General features: G+C 37.1%; 1 protein-coding gene across 2 annotated transcripts in view; it reads left to right on the forward strand.

Moving 5' to 3' along the window:
• The first annotated feature begins 6,669 nt into the window (after positions 1-6,669).
• slc24a4b (solute carrier family 24 member 4b) overlaps positions 6,670-20,134 on the forward strand; it is a 43,689-nt gene continuing 30,224 nt past the window's right edge. Inside the window, exons 1-2 of one of the 2 annotated variants that reach the window (XM_060866313.1) lie at positions 6,670-7,118; positions 18,470-18,580. In XM_060866313.1, the coding sequence (XP_060722296.1) occupies positions 6,959-7,118; positions 18,470-18,580 (271 nt within the window). In that variant the 5' untranslated portion in view covers positions 6,670-6,958. The remainder of the gene's footprint in view (positions 7,119-18,469; positions 18,581-20,134) is intronic. The other variant, XM_060866312.1, reaches the window with a different exon arrangement.

Consider the following 20,134-nt stretch of genomic DNA (forward strand, 5'->3'; position numbering starts at 1 on the left):
GTAGAGGCTATAGCACTGACCATTGGCACAAGACAGATGTATTACAGATGCTAACAGCTCCATATTGTGTATATGTAGACCATCATGTGTACAGAATAAGAAAAGGAAAATACAGCTGGATGCAGATCTTATTTATTGTATATACTGCAGAATAAATCCCTATGTGACTTTGCTGGACAGTTTATAGGTATATGTGAACACAAGGAGGTATCCAGGTAGCCCTGTTTGCTAGGAGGCATGAAGTAAAATATCAATATAAATATATTTATATATATATATAAATATATAAATATAAAATAACAAACCTATTTTCTCCTCGTATATTGCGAATCATAGTTTTCCTCAAAGGCAGCAGATGAGCAGATCTCCAGGTGTTTGAGGTCAGAGCTTGATGTAATTCGTCTTCCTTGCCCGCTCATCCGAGCTCCTGCTTACTCAGAGCGATTACTTTCCCTATGAAGCTTGTTGGGTTGGGGGAAATAAACTCAGAGGAATTCTCTGTCGGCACATAACATATGCTTTGGTAGGAAATAAAGTTTGCGGTCGGTCCTGATGAGCCTCTGTGGAAGACAAGATCAAAAGGTTATTCTTTCTCAGTTTTGTCTTTTATCTTTTATCTCCGTGGCTATCACCCCTCCCCCTCTTCTCAGAATAAAGTGAATAAATGGAGCTGTTTTAGTGTTACTTGTGCCCAGCGCCCAATCCCTCGACAATGGTTGTTCACAGTCAGATATCTTCATGATGCATAAAGCCTATGTAGTAAAACATGTAATACTATAAATAATTTGTGACCCCAAAGTTCCTGTATTCCCTTTTGATCTGGAAGAGACACGACAAGTACTTGCTCTCTCTCTCTCTCATTTTGTCCTCCAAACACAGTATACTATCGCATACCTCCATGCATCTGCCTTCCAGTGAAGAGATTTATGGAATTATCCCTGCAGAGAAGGACACATCTACAATAAGGCAGCTTCCCTTAGCATCCCTACTGAATGAGGGACTGTAGCTCATATATTGGGTGCTGTTGTGCCTGAGCAGTTTATCACCTCAAAGTTCAAGGGTCTTGGCTATAATTCTAAACTTGGGCTACTGTCAGTGTGGAGGTTCTGTTCTTCACAAGTCGATGTGGGTTTATACCAGATTCTCTGGTTTCTTCTCACTTCCCAAAAACATTCCAGTGGAAGATAAATTGATCCTAATTGTAACGTTCCGGAGCGGGGCTGCAGCGCTCACGATCCAACCCTATTCTCATGTGTGTTAAAACAAATTGTAGACTACTCCAAGTCAACATTTTTACTCATTCACTCATTTTCAGTAAGCTTTTAATCCTGATCAGGAGCCTATTCCATTCATGAGAAGGAATACCCAGGATAGGATACCAGTCCATCAGGTGACACCACCATATACACACATTCATCCAAACATTATGTATGAATTATGTAAGAGTATATCTTATATCTTATCATATCTCAGCTCATTGTCTGTTCTGTTCATTTTTTGCACTGTGGGATGAGAAAATGAAGAAAAATATTGCACTACATTACATCTCATCACATGTATGTGCAAATAAAGAACTGTGAACCTTGACCTTTTTGTGGAATTTTTACAAAAACAAGGTAGTTTCTTATGGCAGGTACTGTATAAACAGTCAATCCATTATTAGCCCATCTGTGTTCAATAAAGTTAATAAAACAAAAGATAAACACCACTTCTCATGTTACAGAGAAACTGGAAAGCACAAAGTACTGTGGACTTAAAATGTACTCATTTCAATAATGAGAAAATGATGGGCACAGATGGGCTAAATCAAGACAGTAAACAGAAAGTTGTACCAAAGTAAAGATTATATATTTTCTTTGTTAAATAACAATCTTTTCAATCTGTTTATTATTAGTATTAGATTATGCAAAATGTTTGCTGAAAGTACTGACAGAGCTGCTGTTATAGGAAAATTAATCAACACCTTTGAGAATTTAACAGTGTTATGGTTAACAGAGTCTGGAATGGAAATTGCAGTTGGATCATTTATCAGTACAGTGAAAGGGTCAGTAAATATGGACAAAACTGTATAAACAAATTAATACAAGCAAGGCAATTCATAAGTGTGGCTGGCATCTTGGCTCTAAAAGTCATGACGCTGATCATGTCTTGCTGACTTCTCTCTTTATAACACAAAATTTATGTGCAGATATATGCCATGCTAGAGCATTAGACTGCCAAGGCTTAGAAACCTGGCAAACGTGTTCAGACCAGTGCCAGGAAGAGCTTAACCAGCTTTAGCTATAGTTCTACTCCCCCTGCTGCAGATCAGACAGGAGCAACATGCTGTTCACTGACTGCTGGGGTCAACCAGCGTGAAGAAATTGTCCTTTGCTGACCCATATCTCTAGAGTTCAGGCCATAAATCAGAAGAAGTAGTGCACGGTCAGGTGCCTTCAGCATGCTGAGGCTCTGCCTGTCTCCTGGAGAGAGAATGTTCACTGAAGCCACTGACACTCCTTCAAACTCTCACAGGTGACAAATATCTGCTATATGGAGTTAGGCCAATGAAAAAGTCAGCATCTGTCTAATACTGTGCATGATGTGCCATGCTAGAAAAAACAAAAGAGAAACAGATTCTCTGTAGAGCAATGATTCATGTATAATTCAGTGTTAATCTGTCCTCTAACGCTGACATATAACCTTGTGGATAGCTTCTATTGAAATTGAATGAAGGGGTTAAAGAAGTAACTAGCTGTAAAGCTAATATATGTGAACTCACAGAAAGACATAAGCAGCACCATTTGTACATACTAGTATTCACATTTTCCAAATAGAAAGGACGGTAAAGCTCATGGCAACTAATGTATATTCAAATTGTTCAGACAATTCGATACAAAAACAATACAGAGCTACATAAAACACAGAGCTAAAGACTGGATGCAAGTTGTCCTAGCCACATAAAGTGCATCATGTGCAAACAGTGCAAGACAAAAGACACAAGTTAGTGCCGACCACTGTGGATTCTGTTTGTTGTACAGAACATTGTACAAAGTACAGGGTCATAAACATTGTGCAAAAGAGGGTTATAAACACAGAGGGATCTTGCACACATATATACACTTCTATTATAGCAGCAGTTTGATGATGTATTAAAATGTGGTGTGCAAAAGAACAATTGTGTAAATTATTTGATTTTCTACAGTTCCATGTAGTTCACACAGTTGTGTGTGTCTGTTTGTGTGTGTGTGTGTGTGTGTGTGTGTGTGTGTGTGTTTGCTACACAGATCAGTTCAGTTGTTGAGGAATCTGATGGCTTGTGGGATGAAACTGTTACACAGTCTGGTCGTGAGGACCCAAATGCTTCTGTACCTTTTTCCAGACGGCAGGAGGGTGAAGAGTGTGTGTGCGGGGTGTGTGGGGTCATGCACAATGCTGTAAGCTTTTCGGATGCAGCATGTGGTGTAAATGTCAGTGATAGAAGAAACAGAGACTCAGATGATTTTCTCAGCTGTCCTCACTATCCTCTGCAGGGTCTTGTGTTCTGAGACAGTGCAATTCCCAAACCAGACAGTGATACAGCTGCTCGGGATGCTCTCGAAGGTCCCTCTGTAAAACATAATAGTCACATCAAACCTCAAAATGCGAAAAATATGATCTCTATTATTTTGACCTTGGTATGATTGTTGGTGCCAGATAGGCTGGTTTAAATTTCTCATAAACTGTTTTTCTAATTTTCTGTCTCAGATTCCTGTTCTTAGCTTTCAAGCGGTAGAACCCAATTTGGTGTTCCGCTCTTGTAGCCTACTCTCCTCGAGATTTGTTGTTTTGTGTGTTCTGACATCCTGTCAGCCAAGATCCTGCCAATCCTCTTAGCAAAGAACAAGTATCTAAGGCTATCGTGGGCACAGGATCACCACAACTGGACAGTTAAAGCTTGGAAAAAGACCATGTGATGCTTTTTTAATGTTCACCTCTCCAGATTCAGTGTGTAATTATGCCACAATTTGTTAGTTTGTAGACTCAAAATATTATTACATGGAAAAAGCTACGTCTCAGAGAGTCTATAGTTTCATTTAAATCAAAGAACACAACATTCAACATTTTGTAGTTTGATTGGACAACATATGCTTAGACTATTGTCTGTATATATATATATATATATATATATATATATATATATATATATATATATATATATATATATATATATATATATATATATAAATACATCTGTGTTTTTTTTTGTTTAAACTGATAGGTTCATTAAAATCTGTCAATGCTGAGAACTTTCTGGTCTTAAATCACTCATGGGCCTTAATACCCAGGTGTGTGTGCTGTGTAAATGAATGGCACTCAAGAGTGTGATTTTCCATTAGTGAAAATGTCATTAACACTTGAATTAAACAGGGTGAGAAATTAAAAGTTCAATAATGGGAATTAACTTCATTATGGCCAAAGTGGTGTATTAATATAGTGCTTTTTTAGGGATGGTCGCTGTACAGTATGCTGCAATGTAAGATCAAATCCCAGTGGACACAAAAACAGGGCACACACTCTTCAAGAAATTAATTTTTTGTGGTAGTTCTAATGGATGACTTGTGTGTTTAATGCATAATAAAATAAATAGTGCACAGTCGCTTATTTATGAAGATACTTTATAACTATCGTCCTTACATACTGTTTCCTGCTTACTAGCTATTATGTCATCACTATAGTGTGATTTCCCTCATTAAACATCTGTAACACTTGTTTCACACACACACACACACACACACACACACACACACACATCACCATGTCTCGATGGATAAAATAATTGCACCACACTATTACTGTATATAAAATGTCAGCTTTGTGATGTCCTCACTTTGACATGTGTGTATGTGCGCCCTCCATTTGACCTTGGCTTTGGTAGAAAACATCATCCTGTCATTCTTTCCAGCAGCCTTTCTGTCCTGAGTGAAGCATACAATGTATATTATGTTAATTGTTTAATTTTTTAAACAAACACACACAGCAAATCATCCGGTCGCATAATTACTCTCCAAATGCTTAATTACTTGTTTGTTTGTTACCAACACCAGAGTGATATACATGCTATGCTATTTATTATTTATTTTTTACACTAGCCTAAATACAACTACAGTATGCTATTTTTTAGTGTCTTTCTGATAGTTAAAGTAGTTTTTCAGCTTTGTGTAGTACATTACAAGGCTTGCATATGTTATATAGAGATTTGTATCGTAAAAATTAAAAGAGGAAGATGAAGAAGAAAAAGAAGAAGACGCTAATGAGATGCTAATAGGTGGGTGTATTACAAGCCTTTGACACCTTTGACATATTTGAACTTTGATAAACAGGAAAGATTTTGGAATTTATATAAACAGAGTCACGGCAATGTCAAAGGAAATAGCTTTTTTAAATATCTTCCTCTTAGACAGGTTACTTACATGTTCAGGAACTCAATGCCCTTTTTTTCACCAGCTACAATTTTGGACATGGGTGTGACATGCATGTGTTTGTCTGTGATTTTTAGTATGCTATTAACAGAATGATTGTGTGAATGTTTGTAGGATTTATATGGAATTGCCTTTGAAACCAGCAGAGAACTGGGTTAGATTTTGGAATTGATACAGTACTATTACAGCATAGTTTAATAATTATATAAAATATTTTAAAGGTAGGGGGGCACGGTGGCTTAATGGTTAGCACGTTCGCGATTCCCGCCTCCGCCTTGTGTGTGTGGAGTTTGCATGTTCTCCCCGTGCCTCGGGGGTTTCCTCCGGGTACTCCGGTTTCCTCCCCGGTCCAAAGACATGCATGGTAGGTTGATTGGCATCTCTGGAAAATTGTCCCTAGTGTGTGATTGTGTGAGTGAATGAGTGTGTGTGTGTGTTCCCTACGATGGGTTGGCACTCCGTCCAGGGTGTATCCTGCCTTGATGCCCAATGACGCCTGAGATAGGCACAGGCTCCTCGTGACCCGAGGTAGTTCGGATAAGCAGTAGAAAATGAATGAATTTTAAAGGTATTTCTGGCATGCTGGTGTGTGTGTGTGTGTCATGGGGTGGGATTGGGGGCGTGAATCAGGTGCTTGGTGCATCAGGGTGAGTTATTTTCCTGCTTTCTATCTATAGTCTTAGCATCGTTGTTAGCAGCTCTGTATCCACCACGACCCTGACCAGGATAGAACATGTACCGAAAGTGAGTGAATGAAGACTGGAGGGATTTGCACAATGCCAAACTGGATTATATAAGATAATTGTCAGATACATTACCCCATAATTATCAGGGTTAAACAAAATAAGCCAACTTGTCTTGGTTGTTCATCTGTGTGGAGTATTGGGAACCGCGTACATTTACTAGTCAGAATGTTGTTTTCAGTATGCTTGTGTTCCTACACACTCAATTAACGTGATACACACATCAGAGTGGTGAAGGCAAGTAGACCGGGGCATTATGGAAACTGATTGATGAATCACAATAACGGAATCTCTGGTCGAAAAGTTCGACTCATTTAAACGATTCACTTTACAGAATCGAATCTGGTCAAGTAAGTCTGAACTAGGCATCGCTGCTGGACTCAGTGTGGGCAGTGTGTTACTTTTACTCCTCGCGGATGGGTCCGTGTAGGTGGGCTCTCCACATGGCCACGCCCACTACCCGCTACATACCGACCAATTAAACTAGATCAAAGCAGCTCGGGCTTCCAATTAAGACAAGACGCGGGGCGCGCGCACGCGAGCACGTCTGTGGGGCTGCACGCCGCTTTGAGAGCCGGATAGAAAGGCGAACTCGAGGAACGTGCATGTGAGCAAACAGCGTTTATATCCGCATCCATACCATTTATGAAGTGCGTTAATCTGGAGTATTTGGGACGAAAATGCTGCATTGATTCAAAACACCGGCTTTTAGCGCGTGCATGTGCCAAAGACAGGGAGAGAGAGAGAGAGGGAAAACACCGTATCTGAAATGAAATGAGGACCGAATTGGAGAAGAGAGACAACATGAAGAAATGCGCCATCTCGAAAATCTTTAAAGTTCGTAAGAGGCGGGAGCTGCTGTGCGCGCAGGCGGGTTTGTTATGCAGCATGCTGCTGGGGGTTTGGTCCATGTCGGAGCTCCTCACCCAGGCAGGTGAGTCCATAATCACCACCGGGCAGATGGAGGAGGTGCTGCTCCTGCTGCAACACACACACACACACCACGCGCACATACAGCTGATTTGGGTCCTGGATGTTCTGCAGGGCAGTGATCCCACTGCTTTACACACACACAGATTTACATTTCTGGTATTTAGCAGACACCCTAATCCAGAGTGACTTACACACACACACTCTGATTTAAAGCTCTCCATCCTGCAGTACTGTTCACATGACGAGCCTGGGATGTTTTGAATCAGTTCCTGTCAAAACGCACACCATAATATAGCAGAAACAATTCAATGAAATAACATTAGTTTCAGCACGTCACTGGGATTAAAGGTGCTGCTCATTTTGGAAATGAGATTTCTAGTCTTAGTCTGTGTACTAGTCATATTTTAAACATTGTGTCTCCTATAGTAACACATCATTTTCCTTATTTACTAGCCTATATGCAGATTTAGATGCAGAGACCATGTAAAAGAACTGTACACATTTGAGGTTAATCAGGTAAATTGTACTGATGAGCCATATCATACACACATCTACGCCTGATACTGATCAAGTACTGTAGAGATACCAGTCTGAAATGTAGTATTGAATTTACATCTACAGTGTAATCTAATCTAATATATGATGTACCCTCACTGTCCACTTTATTAGGTACACCTGTACATTAGTGCAGTTGTTTAATCAGCCAATCATATGGAAGCAAAGCAGTGACGAAATCTATGCAGATACAGGACAAGAGCTTCAGTTCATATTCACATTCATCAGAAACAAATTTGTGTCTATGACTTTGACCATGGCTTTGAAGTAGGTACAAGATGATCTGGTCTGAGTATATGATCTGCTGATCTCCTGAGATTTACACACACACACACACACACACACACACTCACACACACACACAACAAAACCATCCTGTGCACAGAGTACTGTCTGCTAGCTGAAGTGTCTGCTAGCTGAAACACCATGTTGATGAGAGACTAATGTCAGCTGACGGGAAGTTTACAGTAATGCCAAAAAATAATTTTTACAACTGTAGTGAGCTAAAAAGCATCTCAGAACTCATTAAACCCTGAGGTGGATGGCCTACAGCAGCAGAAGATCAGGTTCCACATTTCTCAGCCAAGGCACAAAGGTTACACCTTTTCATCTTTTTGATGTGAAAATTAAGTGAAACTCTTGACTTGTATCTGCATGATTTTATGCAGCTATGCTTCTGTCACCTGATTGGCTGATTAAATAACTCCATGAACGTACATGTTTCTAATAAAATGGACAGGAAGGTGTTTGTTGATATTCACCACACACTATACTGTTTGAGTAGACCTTTTTAAATTATGATTGCTATTGCGAAGATTTGTATGTCTAGTATTATGTTTAGAAGTTATTAGCAACAAAAGTCAAAACTGCTGTGTTATTTAAGCCATTATTGACTAGCATTAACAGCTCAGTGTGCCAAGAAATCATTCCCCACACCATTACACAACCTCCACCAACCTGGACTGTTCACACAAGGCAGGTTGGTTTCATGCTGTTGTCAGCAGTTATAGAAGTACTCAACCCAGCCCATCTGGCACCAATCGTGCCATGGTCAAAATCACTGAGATTACATTTTTTCACCATTCTGATGGTTGAGTGAATGTTACCCAAAGTTTTTGGCCCATATCTACATGATTGTATGCATGTCACTGATGCCACATGACTTGCTGATTAGAGAATTGCATTAACAAGTAGATGAACAGGTGTTCCTAATAAAGTACTCAGGGTAGAGTACCTTTTTGCCAAGTGTTAATTCTAAAAAGTGTTGTCTATCACAACTTGCTGCTCAGTATTGGCTTAAATGAGAATATCATCAAATCCTAGTAAAGCGTTCGGGGACAGATTTTGGTGTCTAAAATCTTGCATTTTTTTCTTGTAACACTGGTTTAAAGCATTATGTTTGGATTAATCTATGATTAAAATAAGAATAAACAAGAGTCCATTCAAGGTTTTTATTGCAAACTAGCTAGAAAATCTTATGTCTGATATTAGACTGCTATTTCCTTAGCCTTCCTGAAATTAGCCTTCAACCTGACTAGCCATAGCTAAAATGGAATTGCTAGTCACTGAGGCGAATCATCATATGCTTGACTCGTATGTCAGTGAATGGATGGATGTATATAATATATAATGTTAAGATATCTTATTTTTATCATTAGATAATGTTTTACAAGACAAGTATTGGTTTTATTTTGCAAACATTGTATAACCTAGCCGGCTAAGGTTGGGTAACTTTCATGGGTATAAGTGAGTTACGTGGGTATCATTCTGAGACATATTTTTTAGAAACATATACATAGCTGCAAATCCTAGCTTTTTGCAAAAAAAAAACCTCATAAAATAAAAAAACTTTAAACACTCAGAGCTTTAACACTGGTGGCATACAGAATGATTTTACATTGGGTTAAACCCACCTGCCATTTGTCACCTGCCACAGTGAAAGTGTCAACAGCTCGAGTCAACGATTCTCTCTTAGACGGAGCTTCAGGATGCTGATGGCACCTGGCACTCGCTCTCCAAGCACCCTGTACTTGTTTCCATGATTTATTGTTTGAACTCTGGAGATATGGGTCAGTGCAGGATGTTTTCTTCATGCTGGAGGACTTCACTAGGAGTCTTTGCTCATGTCGCAGTGTGTGAGAACAGTAGAGCTGCACAGCAAAACCTCCCTGCATTGAATTACCTTCTGCAGTGTCGCATGATCACCTAAACCGCAGGAACATACTGATTATCATCCTGGACGTTCAACATGAGCACTATTGCTTTAATTGATGCTTACATGCATTATAGGTGGAATTACGTTAGTCTTCATGACTGTCTTTTGCAGTGATTTGGAGCAATTTAGCATTTTATGAGCTTAAGAAAACACCCCTCTTTTCATAAACTGGAGCACTTCACACTGATAGGAGCTGGCAAAGAAAAAAACAAGAAATATATAGTTAGTTGTCCCCCCCCATTTGGTCACAGATTGGGCTTTTTTGGTTTCTTGTGGTTTACCATCAAATATATTAAATTTAGATTTCTTGTCTCCTGTTGTTTTGTATAGTCTTTGTGGTAACAAGCAACTAGTGGCTGTAGATGTCTGGAGTTTATTGAGTATTTTATTCAGTCTTTGAGATTATTGGCTTCTTTGAAATTTCATAACATTGGCACACACAATCCATTTTTATGGTTTTTATTTTAACAGATTTTATAAATTAATAATACAAAAATGGAGATTGAGATCTTGTCATGATCATATTCAAATCAGGCGACGTCATGTGATGTCACTGACCCCATTTCTGTAACCTGTGCTGTAAAATAAACCTCTCAATTTGAGAGTAAATATTATAACACATGTCTCATTAGAAACTACAGCAAGCATATGGTATCTTGTATCACAGTGCTGCTGGATACTCTGTATTTTTGATTGGTTAAGTGTTAATTAGCACTCACAGTAGTGTCTGCTGTAAGATAAATCATTGCTTTATATTAATGTAATTGATTATTCTAATGTTAATGTATCTGTTGTACAAACATGCATAATTTATTGGCAGATGCTCAACAAACGTGTTTCTTAATATTTGTTACTTGTATTCTTTTTGGCAGAATTTGAAGTTGAAGCTACTGACCTGTTTCATGGATGTTCCACAACACTAAACATAGCTATAAAATGCGTTACCTTCTTAAATAATAAAAATATTGGCAAATTGCTGTTACAGAAGAGGAATAAATGACATCCTTTTACTGGAAATAACTCAGATGACCGATATCGGGCTAAACCACCCAATGATTGACAATTTTTCTATAAGAGCATTAAATATAAGCGCCTATGTGTTTTTATTGTACAACTGCCGGTCTTGCTGTACTGTTACCTGCGAAATGGTAGAGGGCTGTGGGTGTGTCCAATTCGCATATTCATAGAACAAATATCTGGCCATCAAAGCAAGATTTGTTTGACGTTAATGTGCTTTAACTTCAACTCTTTATTCAGAATCACCGGTCACTTTGTCAGATGTGAGAGGAGAGATCAGAGGCCAATGATTGCCATTATCATCTTTTGTTATAGATTAAAGCAATATTACACAGTAGTGTTAATTTTGTCAGACAAGACGAAATATGTTCGTCAACAACCTTTTTTTTCATGACTAAGACGAGACGATGACAAGACTGCATCACTGTCAAACGCTGACTAAGACTAAATTAACATGCATTATTGTTGATGAAAAAAGACGAGACGAAAATGTTTTGTATAAAATAAAAACTAAGATAAAATCTCTCTTCATTTTCGTCTACAATTGTCTCTGCTTTTTCATCAGCTGTTACGCCTTTAAAATATTCAGAACGAGTTCACGGATCCCGCTTATTACATTGCTACCTACCAAATAAATCGATAATTTGACACAAAATGATGATTTAAAAAGGAGTTTATTGATTTAAAAACGATTGTATTGTTTCTGCAAACGAAAATATTGCGCTCCGTCTCTACGGTTAGAATCCTGTGTGTCCATGGCAACGCTCTGTTTTTTCATGGCATCGGTGTGTTACAGTTCGCAGCGGTCTGTTATCAAGTAATAAAATAGTGTGCGCGTAGAAAGAATTCGTCCACATGCCGCTCAAAAAAAATAAATAAAAATAAATAAAAGCTCCTGAGCACAAGTCCACCCCTGGTCTAGGCGGCTTTTTGTGTTATTATATTTCCTGTCGCTGCGCAGGCTCTTTTATTGTACATGACAGCTTATGTCCCGATGACCGGTCTTTGCATTACGATTAAAGTAAAAAATGTGATGTGCAGTCAAGTTCGAGTGTATGCACTGTTTAAACAAGTGTTCTCAACTTCTCACTGATACTTTTGTGATTCGCGGAGTTTTGACAAGTTTTATAGCCTTGATATTGTTTCTTATTCAAAAGTGGTGCACCCCCAACCTGAAAACTCTTCCCACGCTCCGTCACAATCACATTATAATCAAAATTAATAATTAGGCTTAAAAACAAATGTATATGTAAGGGAATCAAGTTTAACAATTACATGTAATATTGCTCCAAATATCATCAATAATGGTGTGTGCAATACCATGTATAACTTGCATTAAGTCGGTAATTTTTATATATATATATATATATATATATATATATATATATATATATATATATATATATATATATATATATATATATATATATATATATACATTATAATATAATATAATGTATATATAATTACACCTACAGTTTTGATCTTCGACTTTTCATTAAGTTATTTATTTCCACTATAACACTTGTGTTCCTGATATTATTGCATTTAATGAGGCCTCGTTGTATTTATCCTTACAATAGATTCCAGATGTGGACAAGCTACAATTTTTTGACTAAAACTAGACTAAAATTAAAAGACTTTTAGTCGACTAAAACCTGACTAAGATACCTTGTTTTCTTTTGACTAAAACTAGACTAAAATGACGAGACTTTTAGTCGACTAAAACTAAGACTAACAAAAAAAGATATGTGAATGACTAAATATGACTAAAACTAACAAGGACATTTGGCACAAGACTAAGACTAAATTAAAAATAGGTGACGAAATTAACACTCTTACACAGTGATACAATTCTCACTTTTCTGAGTCAAGCACACACACATGCGCACAGACAGACAGACACACACAGATACAGACGTTAACAGTTGATGCTGCGTATTCTGCATTGTGTAATGAGTAAACAAAAGAAAAGTCGCTGAAAAAGTGAATGATTTTAAAGAGATGAGTGACCTCATTTTGCGGGAGCCATTTTTATTCATCCGTTCTTATTCAGTGACCAATTTATCCTGGTCAGGGTCACATTCATCCATCCTCAGCACACTGAGCGTGAGGCAGGAATACAATTTGAATAGAATACCAGTCCACTGTGTTTGAGGCTGCTCGCAATGAATTGGAGATGCTAATGTAGCTAACCAATAAGGGACAATGATTTCTTAGTTTTTGCAGTTTATACAAATTTCTTCTTAATTGTTAGTTGCATGCTCTGATACTGTGTATTAACTTCTGACCCTCGTCTTAAACAACGGGTTGATACAAGGCTCACTAACTTTTGTCTTAGGTTTGGATTAATGAATGATTTAAAGTAAGAATAAACAAAGAACTGTTCGTTCAAGGTTTTTATTGCAAACCAGCTAAAAAAAAATCTTATTTGTCTGATACTGGATTGCTATTTCTGTTTTTAAATTAGTCTTCTACTTGACTAGCAATACCTAAATTTAGGAATTGCTCGTCTCTGAGGTGATTGTCATTATGAGTTTGACTCGTGTCAGTGCCTGGATGAATTTTGCAAGATAATGGTATACAATAAAAGCATCGACCGTGTTATTTTGCTAGCATTGTGTAACTTAGCCAGCTAATGATGGCCAACTCTCAATACACTACCAACTAAAAGTGAATTACCTGGGTATCATTCTGAGCCATTTTATTAATTAATTTATTTATTTTAGAAAGATATAATGACAATCTTAAATTGCTGTAAGTTTGAGGGTTCACAAATCAGCTAGTTAGTATTCTGTCCTGTTCTGCAAACTGAAGCTATTGCAAGATAATGCAAGACAAAGTTGACATCATTTCTCCTTTCACAGTAGCTCTAAACTAACATTCATCATTTGAATCCTGTCCTAGTCGTTTGTAAGTCCGGGAAAGAACGAGCTGTGTAGATTATGATAAAGCAACATTTATAGAGCAGATGAGATCACAGTGAGTGCTAAATTTCGCATGTGGAAGTGTGGGATGTAAATCTAAAGTGTTTATCATCAGTAATGGTTGTCTTTTTGTTTAATGGTGGCATGATGAAAGGCGCTGTGGGTGTGTTGGTGCTCCTCAGCTCTCATGATTGCACTCATAAAAATCTGAATGCAAGGTTTCAGAGAAGAAAAATGAGCACACCCTGTCCATCAACTGTTTCTCTTACACTCCCTCTCAATTTTGCTGCCACAGCCGAGTCCTGTCGATTTTGAATCTCCATGTTTGTATCTGGTTAAAGGTAATAACACTAATTCACCTGTCCAATGATGACCAATTGATGGACATAGTGAGTGCACAGCTAAATTAAGGGAAATTTGAATGGCATATTTCTGCCTCACACACATCACATTTCCATTGATGAAGCCAATGTGTCTTTGCTTCTCCTGCAGAGTTCTGATATTTTTTGGCATTTTTATTTCAGCATGTCATTAGATATGACCTTTACTTAGAAACAGTGTAGAAATAAGTCCTTCTGGATTTAACATATTGGAAAATCTGAAGTAAAACCTTTTAATGAGACATTGCCATAGACCAGGGATTGTCAAAGTGGGGTCTGTGAAGCAAAACCATAAGGGCTGCGAATTTTCTATTTTATTAGAAAGCAGAACACACCATTTACAAAATCTCCAATGTTTATTGCTGGGTTCTTAGTCATGAACTCATTTGACTGGCTCTTCAATATACAGTAAATGGTCTCAGTCCAAACTTTAATAACTCCTAAAAGATTTAGACCTTAATATCAACTTAAACCTAATGTGTTCTGATGATGGAAAGTTCAAGGATTAAAAAATAGCTTTAAGGCTAATAAATAAATAAATAACAAGAGCATTATTAGGACTAGCACATTATTATAAACCTTTCATTTATTTTTCTACTTGAACTACTGTCAGAGCTGTTGTTATAGAAAATAAAAGAACACCACCTGATTATCATTTAAAAACACTAGTCTAATATTATTTAAATAAAAATGATTAATTCTAGTCTCTAGGTCAAGTGATCCAATTAGAATTTTTGTGAAAATCATGCAGCATTACTTCCAAGCAGGATGCAGGACAAAAGCTAATCTTTACTACATTATTCAGTATGTGGCTACATAAGGAGTTATATTTGACATTCACATTAAATTTTTGATTGTTTAAACAATTTGCAATATTCAATTTATCTTTTTTTAATGAGGTGCTTCACTGAACCTGAATTGTTACTATGGAAATGAAATGAAACCTGCACAGTTCAGTAGTGTTTTTTTTTTTTTTTTGTGAGAGGTTAAAGAGAGAGAGGCTTAGTGGATATTCGGCTGCTTGCTAACAATGTTGCAGAAACAAATGAGAGGTCATGGCACGGACATCGGTGGTAATTGGTGTTTGTCCTTGTGTCCATTTTGACCGGACAGCTGTTTGCTGTATCAGTCATCTTGTTCAGCATAGGTCTCTGAGGTAGACCTACGGGATATACGTCCATATAATCCTTGAAAATTCGTCCTCTGCAAATTGTCCAAAATGCAGCTGCACAACTCGTTTTCAAGCTATCCAAGTTCTCACTCACCATCCCGCTGCTGCCATCTCTCCACTGGCTTCCAGTAGCTCCACACATTAGATACAAAACACTGATGCTTGCCTACAAAGCCAAAAATCCAGATCCCTCTTACCTCAAAGCCCTCATCACTCCTTGCACTGCACCTCGCACCCTACAAGCACTGCTCGACTGGTCCCACCATCTCTCAGGGTAAGAGGTAAGTATACAACAAGACTCTTTCCAGTTCTGGCACTGAGGTGGTGGAATAAACTTCCAATGGGGTTGTTTGACCATATTCAAATGACGGTTGAAGACCTACTTCTTCATGAAATATTTGAACTAGCACTTTCTCTCCTGTTTGTTGATTGTTGAACAGTGTTTTAGGCTCATGGTGTCTTGCGTCTGTAACCTAGTGAACCAGAGTTAACGTATTCAATAATAGAGACATAAAAGCACATTTGTAAATGTAAAGGAAAAAATTGAAAGCTGTATTGTTTGGGAACGTGTTCATGTTTCATAAAATGGCAGCATAATCCATTTTCACTTATGTTTCAACCTGTTTGGCAAGATTTGGCAAAAAATGGCTTTTTTCTGATGGCTTCTCTTTTTTCTTTTCTTTATAAAAGTAGATTAACTAGCAAGACTATACTAGGGTACAATATAACCCAGTTCACACAATTACTGACTAGTTATTATTTGTTTGAGGTTTTTGTTTGGTCAACTTTCACGGAAAAAGAAGAGCAACATTATTCATTTTTTCAACAAATGATGTTCTACATGACTTCAGACGTGCACCTGAATAAGAAAAAGGAAGAAACAGCAAAGAAAAGCTAAAATGTTAGCATATTTTATAAGATGAGTCCTAAACCGATTGGGAATTTAATATCCAGTTCTAAATACTAAATATATCAACAAGTACTAAACAGACAAAATGTATGAAGTGAATGAATAGGGTGCTCAAAACATGCCGTGGATGCGTTATGCATAGCTTTTATTTATAAGACCTGGCTTTCACCTGCAAGTGGCTTAACAGTTGCTCTAGGAAGCACCACAGAATCACTATCATTTATCTCAACAGCCTTTAATATTGTTGCTTTACTTTAGCTTTGCTTGGACACATTATGCTTATTGCAATCTGAATAATACTTTATACTAAATAGCAGTTTATTTGGCTCAGGATTTTGGCTGCAACGATACAAGTACACCAATAAGTCAGTAATTGCAAATGAATTATCTGTCATTCACAAATGTAACTACATGCCATTGCACTGTGTAATAAATGGAATAAATGTTTTTTTTTTTTTTTTTTGTGAAAATGGGTCAATGAATAAAAACTGTGACTCTTGTAAACCAGGCAAAAGTTAGCATTTCTAGATCGTAATTTCAAGGTCACCGTTTCAGTCCACAGCTTGGGTTAGCGTCTGTGTGGAGTTTCACACATTCTTCTTGTTTTTGTTTGGGTTTCATCAGAGGTCATTGATTTTCTGCCAAAGAAAATACAGATATTTCCTCTTTTTCAGGTTTAATGTATGTCACAAGCACAGGTCTCTGAGGTAGTCTGGATTCTGACTAATGACTGAACGTTACACTAGATATTGATCTTCATGGTCCTTGAAAATTAAAGATGTATTGTTGGCAAATGATAGTAACCATCAGTATATATTGCTATGTCATATCCATATTCATATCTGGTTGGCTTTCATGTTTTATGCAAGCCAACCAGATATGAATATGGATATGACACAGCAATATATACTGATGGTTACTCCATTTTTATGCACCTTGATACCCAGTATACATATAAAAGTACAATATTACCACTTTCACACTTCTAAAACCCCTTGATTGGTTATAGAATATACGAAAAAAAATCCTTGATTTGATTCTCAACCTGGTTCACGTCAAGAACTGATCAAGATTAGAGTTCATCATTTTTTGATGAATTGCCTCCGCTGGTGTGAACGTGCCTAAAGATTTGATGGAATTCTCTCTAGCGTGTGCCCAAGTCTCATGCTCTGGGTGTTGACTGTGACCCTTAGTCAGAATCTTAATTAAACCCTTAATAATCATCCAGCAATTGATAATATGCGACTTGCCATTCAATTTTAAATTCCTTAGTTTAAGATGGCAGAAAAGAACTTGGTTTATATTTCTATTTTCTTGTGTTTTGTGTTCTCTTGTTTTAAGATCCGAGAAGCAGAAACTGGTTGAAGATGGCTGTGATTGCATCTCATTTTTGGTTAAATCATACTCTGATTATGCTAAAATTATGCTATAAATTTACCATTTTCCTAATAGGTGCATGAGGAAAATAATTACTGCATACACACTTTCCAAAGTAGTATAACAACTGGTCTTTTTGCTGTAATGAAGCCTAAATGTTTTCTCATTTTCTTTCATTATATCTGTCAAAAGTAGCATTTTTGGTCTGTCATTATTGCACACATTGCTAGTGATTGAAATGAAAAAAATACCTGCATGTAAACATTTACTATGTATCTGTTAAAAAAATAAATCAGCATGCCAGAATTTCCATTTTTAAGTTTTCTGTCTCGTGAGCTTTCACTAGTCAGGTGTTGAGAGTAATTATTTATTTCACTAAACTAATTTACCAGTTATAAGATTTTCCCATCAAACCAGTGAACAGTTTTTATGTTATGGTAGAATTTTAGGACTTTTATGTTACTCCTCGAAACAGAATGCAATTGTGTCAAGGCAACAATTTGGTTTTATCAGGCTGTGAAGTCATTCGATCTGATCACATGACAATCATTAGTGTGTCATTCGTGCATCATTTAGTCAATCATCAACTCCTGTCCTTTAAATACAATCTTACTAGACTGTATGGAACCTTTTGGATAAAACCTGGACACACTGTTTTTAGGTCATTCCTGTTAATATTTTCATATTGATGTGATTTTAAAATGTCATGTTACTTGAAATGTATTTTTTGCGTTATGATTTGAAGATCAATACGGTGAGACATGCTGTTTTAAATGACCAACATTTCCATTTTTCTTCAGGTCACGGCATGATCATAGACGGTGGGATAAATGTTGACGCCCACTGGGGCAGGAAACTGATGGCTACAGTGCAAAACAACGAGACACTGAAGAAGAACTGTACTGAGCCAGGTAGGAGATGACAATTTATCATCACAGTCATGGCAAATATACACAAGATCTTGGAGAAGTGAAGCACTTCACTGAGTCTCAGCAATGCTGGTGTTTCCATCTCGTTGTGGTATAAAAATAACTTGTGGACTCCATTAACTTCTCAGTCTCTCCTGAAAAGTGCCAGCTGACGAGATTACACAATCAAAATCTTGTCTGCGCTCTCTCAGGATTACCTGCACTCTTTCCTTCGGGTCGCCCTCTTTTGCTTTTTGCTGCTGTACGGCGCCTGCCTTTGATGTACAGATAATATGACTTAAATCGTATCTCTCTTAATGGCTAGCTCAAGAGAGAAAGCTGATTTTCCAGTAATGGGCTGCAGCAGTGCTGACTTGCACATCTCTACATCCCACACACAGCATCTTTCTTTATTACATCCAACACCTTCAGGCCGATTCATTGCAGCATTTCTTTTTCAACAATGAGTTTTTGAATTCAAATCTTTAAGGTAATTAAAAATCGACAGCCATTGCTGACAGCAGTTTATTTTCATGGGAGGTATTTATTATTATTATTAACTTTGTTCAATTAAAAGTCTAATTATGGCGTTTTTGTGCATCAGCGAATTGTGAGGCATGGGCTATTTTTTGAATTGTGAGGCATGTTGTGAGTTTGAATCCCAGGTCCATCAAGCAGTTTCCATTTCGTTGTAATGTCCCTTACGCTGGATTTCTCCAGTTTAGCTGAAGCTTTTGATGATGTTCTGTACTGTAGATGATGAGATTTGCAAAGCCTTTGCAATTTGACGTTGAGGAACATTGTTTTTAAATTATTCCATAATCTTATTGCACACTCTTTCACAGATTGGGAAGAGCCTCTGCCCATCTTTACTTCTGAGAACCTCTGCCTCTCTAAGACATCCCTTTTATTGCTAATGTTACAGACCTGATATCAGTTACCTTAATTAGTTGCTAGTTGTTCTCCCAGCTGAATCTTTTCAAAATTTCTTGTTTTTCAGCCATTTATTGCAGCCCAAAAAATACTTAATTCCCATTGCACAAAACAATTTTATCATTGTAAAAACTGCATAACACGTTTAGCTATCATGCAGATTATTAGCATATTAACTTATTTTTATTAGCTTTCTTTTATGTAGTCCACACAGCAAACTTTACATTCTGACAATGTAATTTTTTTCTGCACAAAACAGCACATAATTACACACATGCAGTTTATTCATTACATTCTTTCATCCTATATTCATACCACAGTATTCATCAGTAACTGTATCGTTTTATATTTTGTCTTTCATTTTCTACTCTACTTTGCACAACACTTTCCACTTCATCTTATATTTTTTAATCTTTTTCTATTTAATTTTATTTTATTGATTTTATTTATTATTATTATTATTATTATTTTTTTTTTGTAAAACAGTTGTTATAAATCACTTTTCTATCTGGCGTACGGTGTGATTGTGTAAGTGACCAATAACTTTTTTTATTTGAAGAAGGGAAAAAAAATCATTAACATCCTGACACCGTTTTTGCTATACACTGACATGATCAAAAATAT

Source organism: Tachysurus vachellii, chromosome 3 (genome assembly GCF_030014155.1).
Source record: "Tachysurus vachellii isolate PV-2020 chromosome 3, HZAU_Pvac_v1, whole genome shotgun sequence".
In the NCBI taxonomy this organism is placed as follows: domain Eukaryota; kingdom Metazoa; phylum Chordata; class Actinopteri; order Siluriformes; family Bagridae; genus Tachysurus; species Tachysurus vachellii.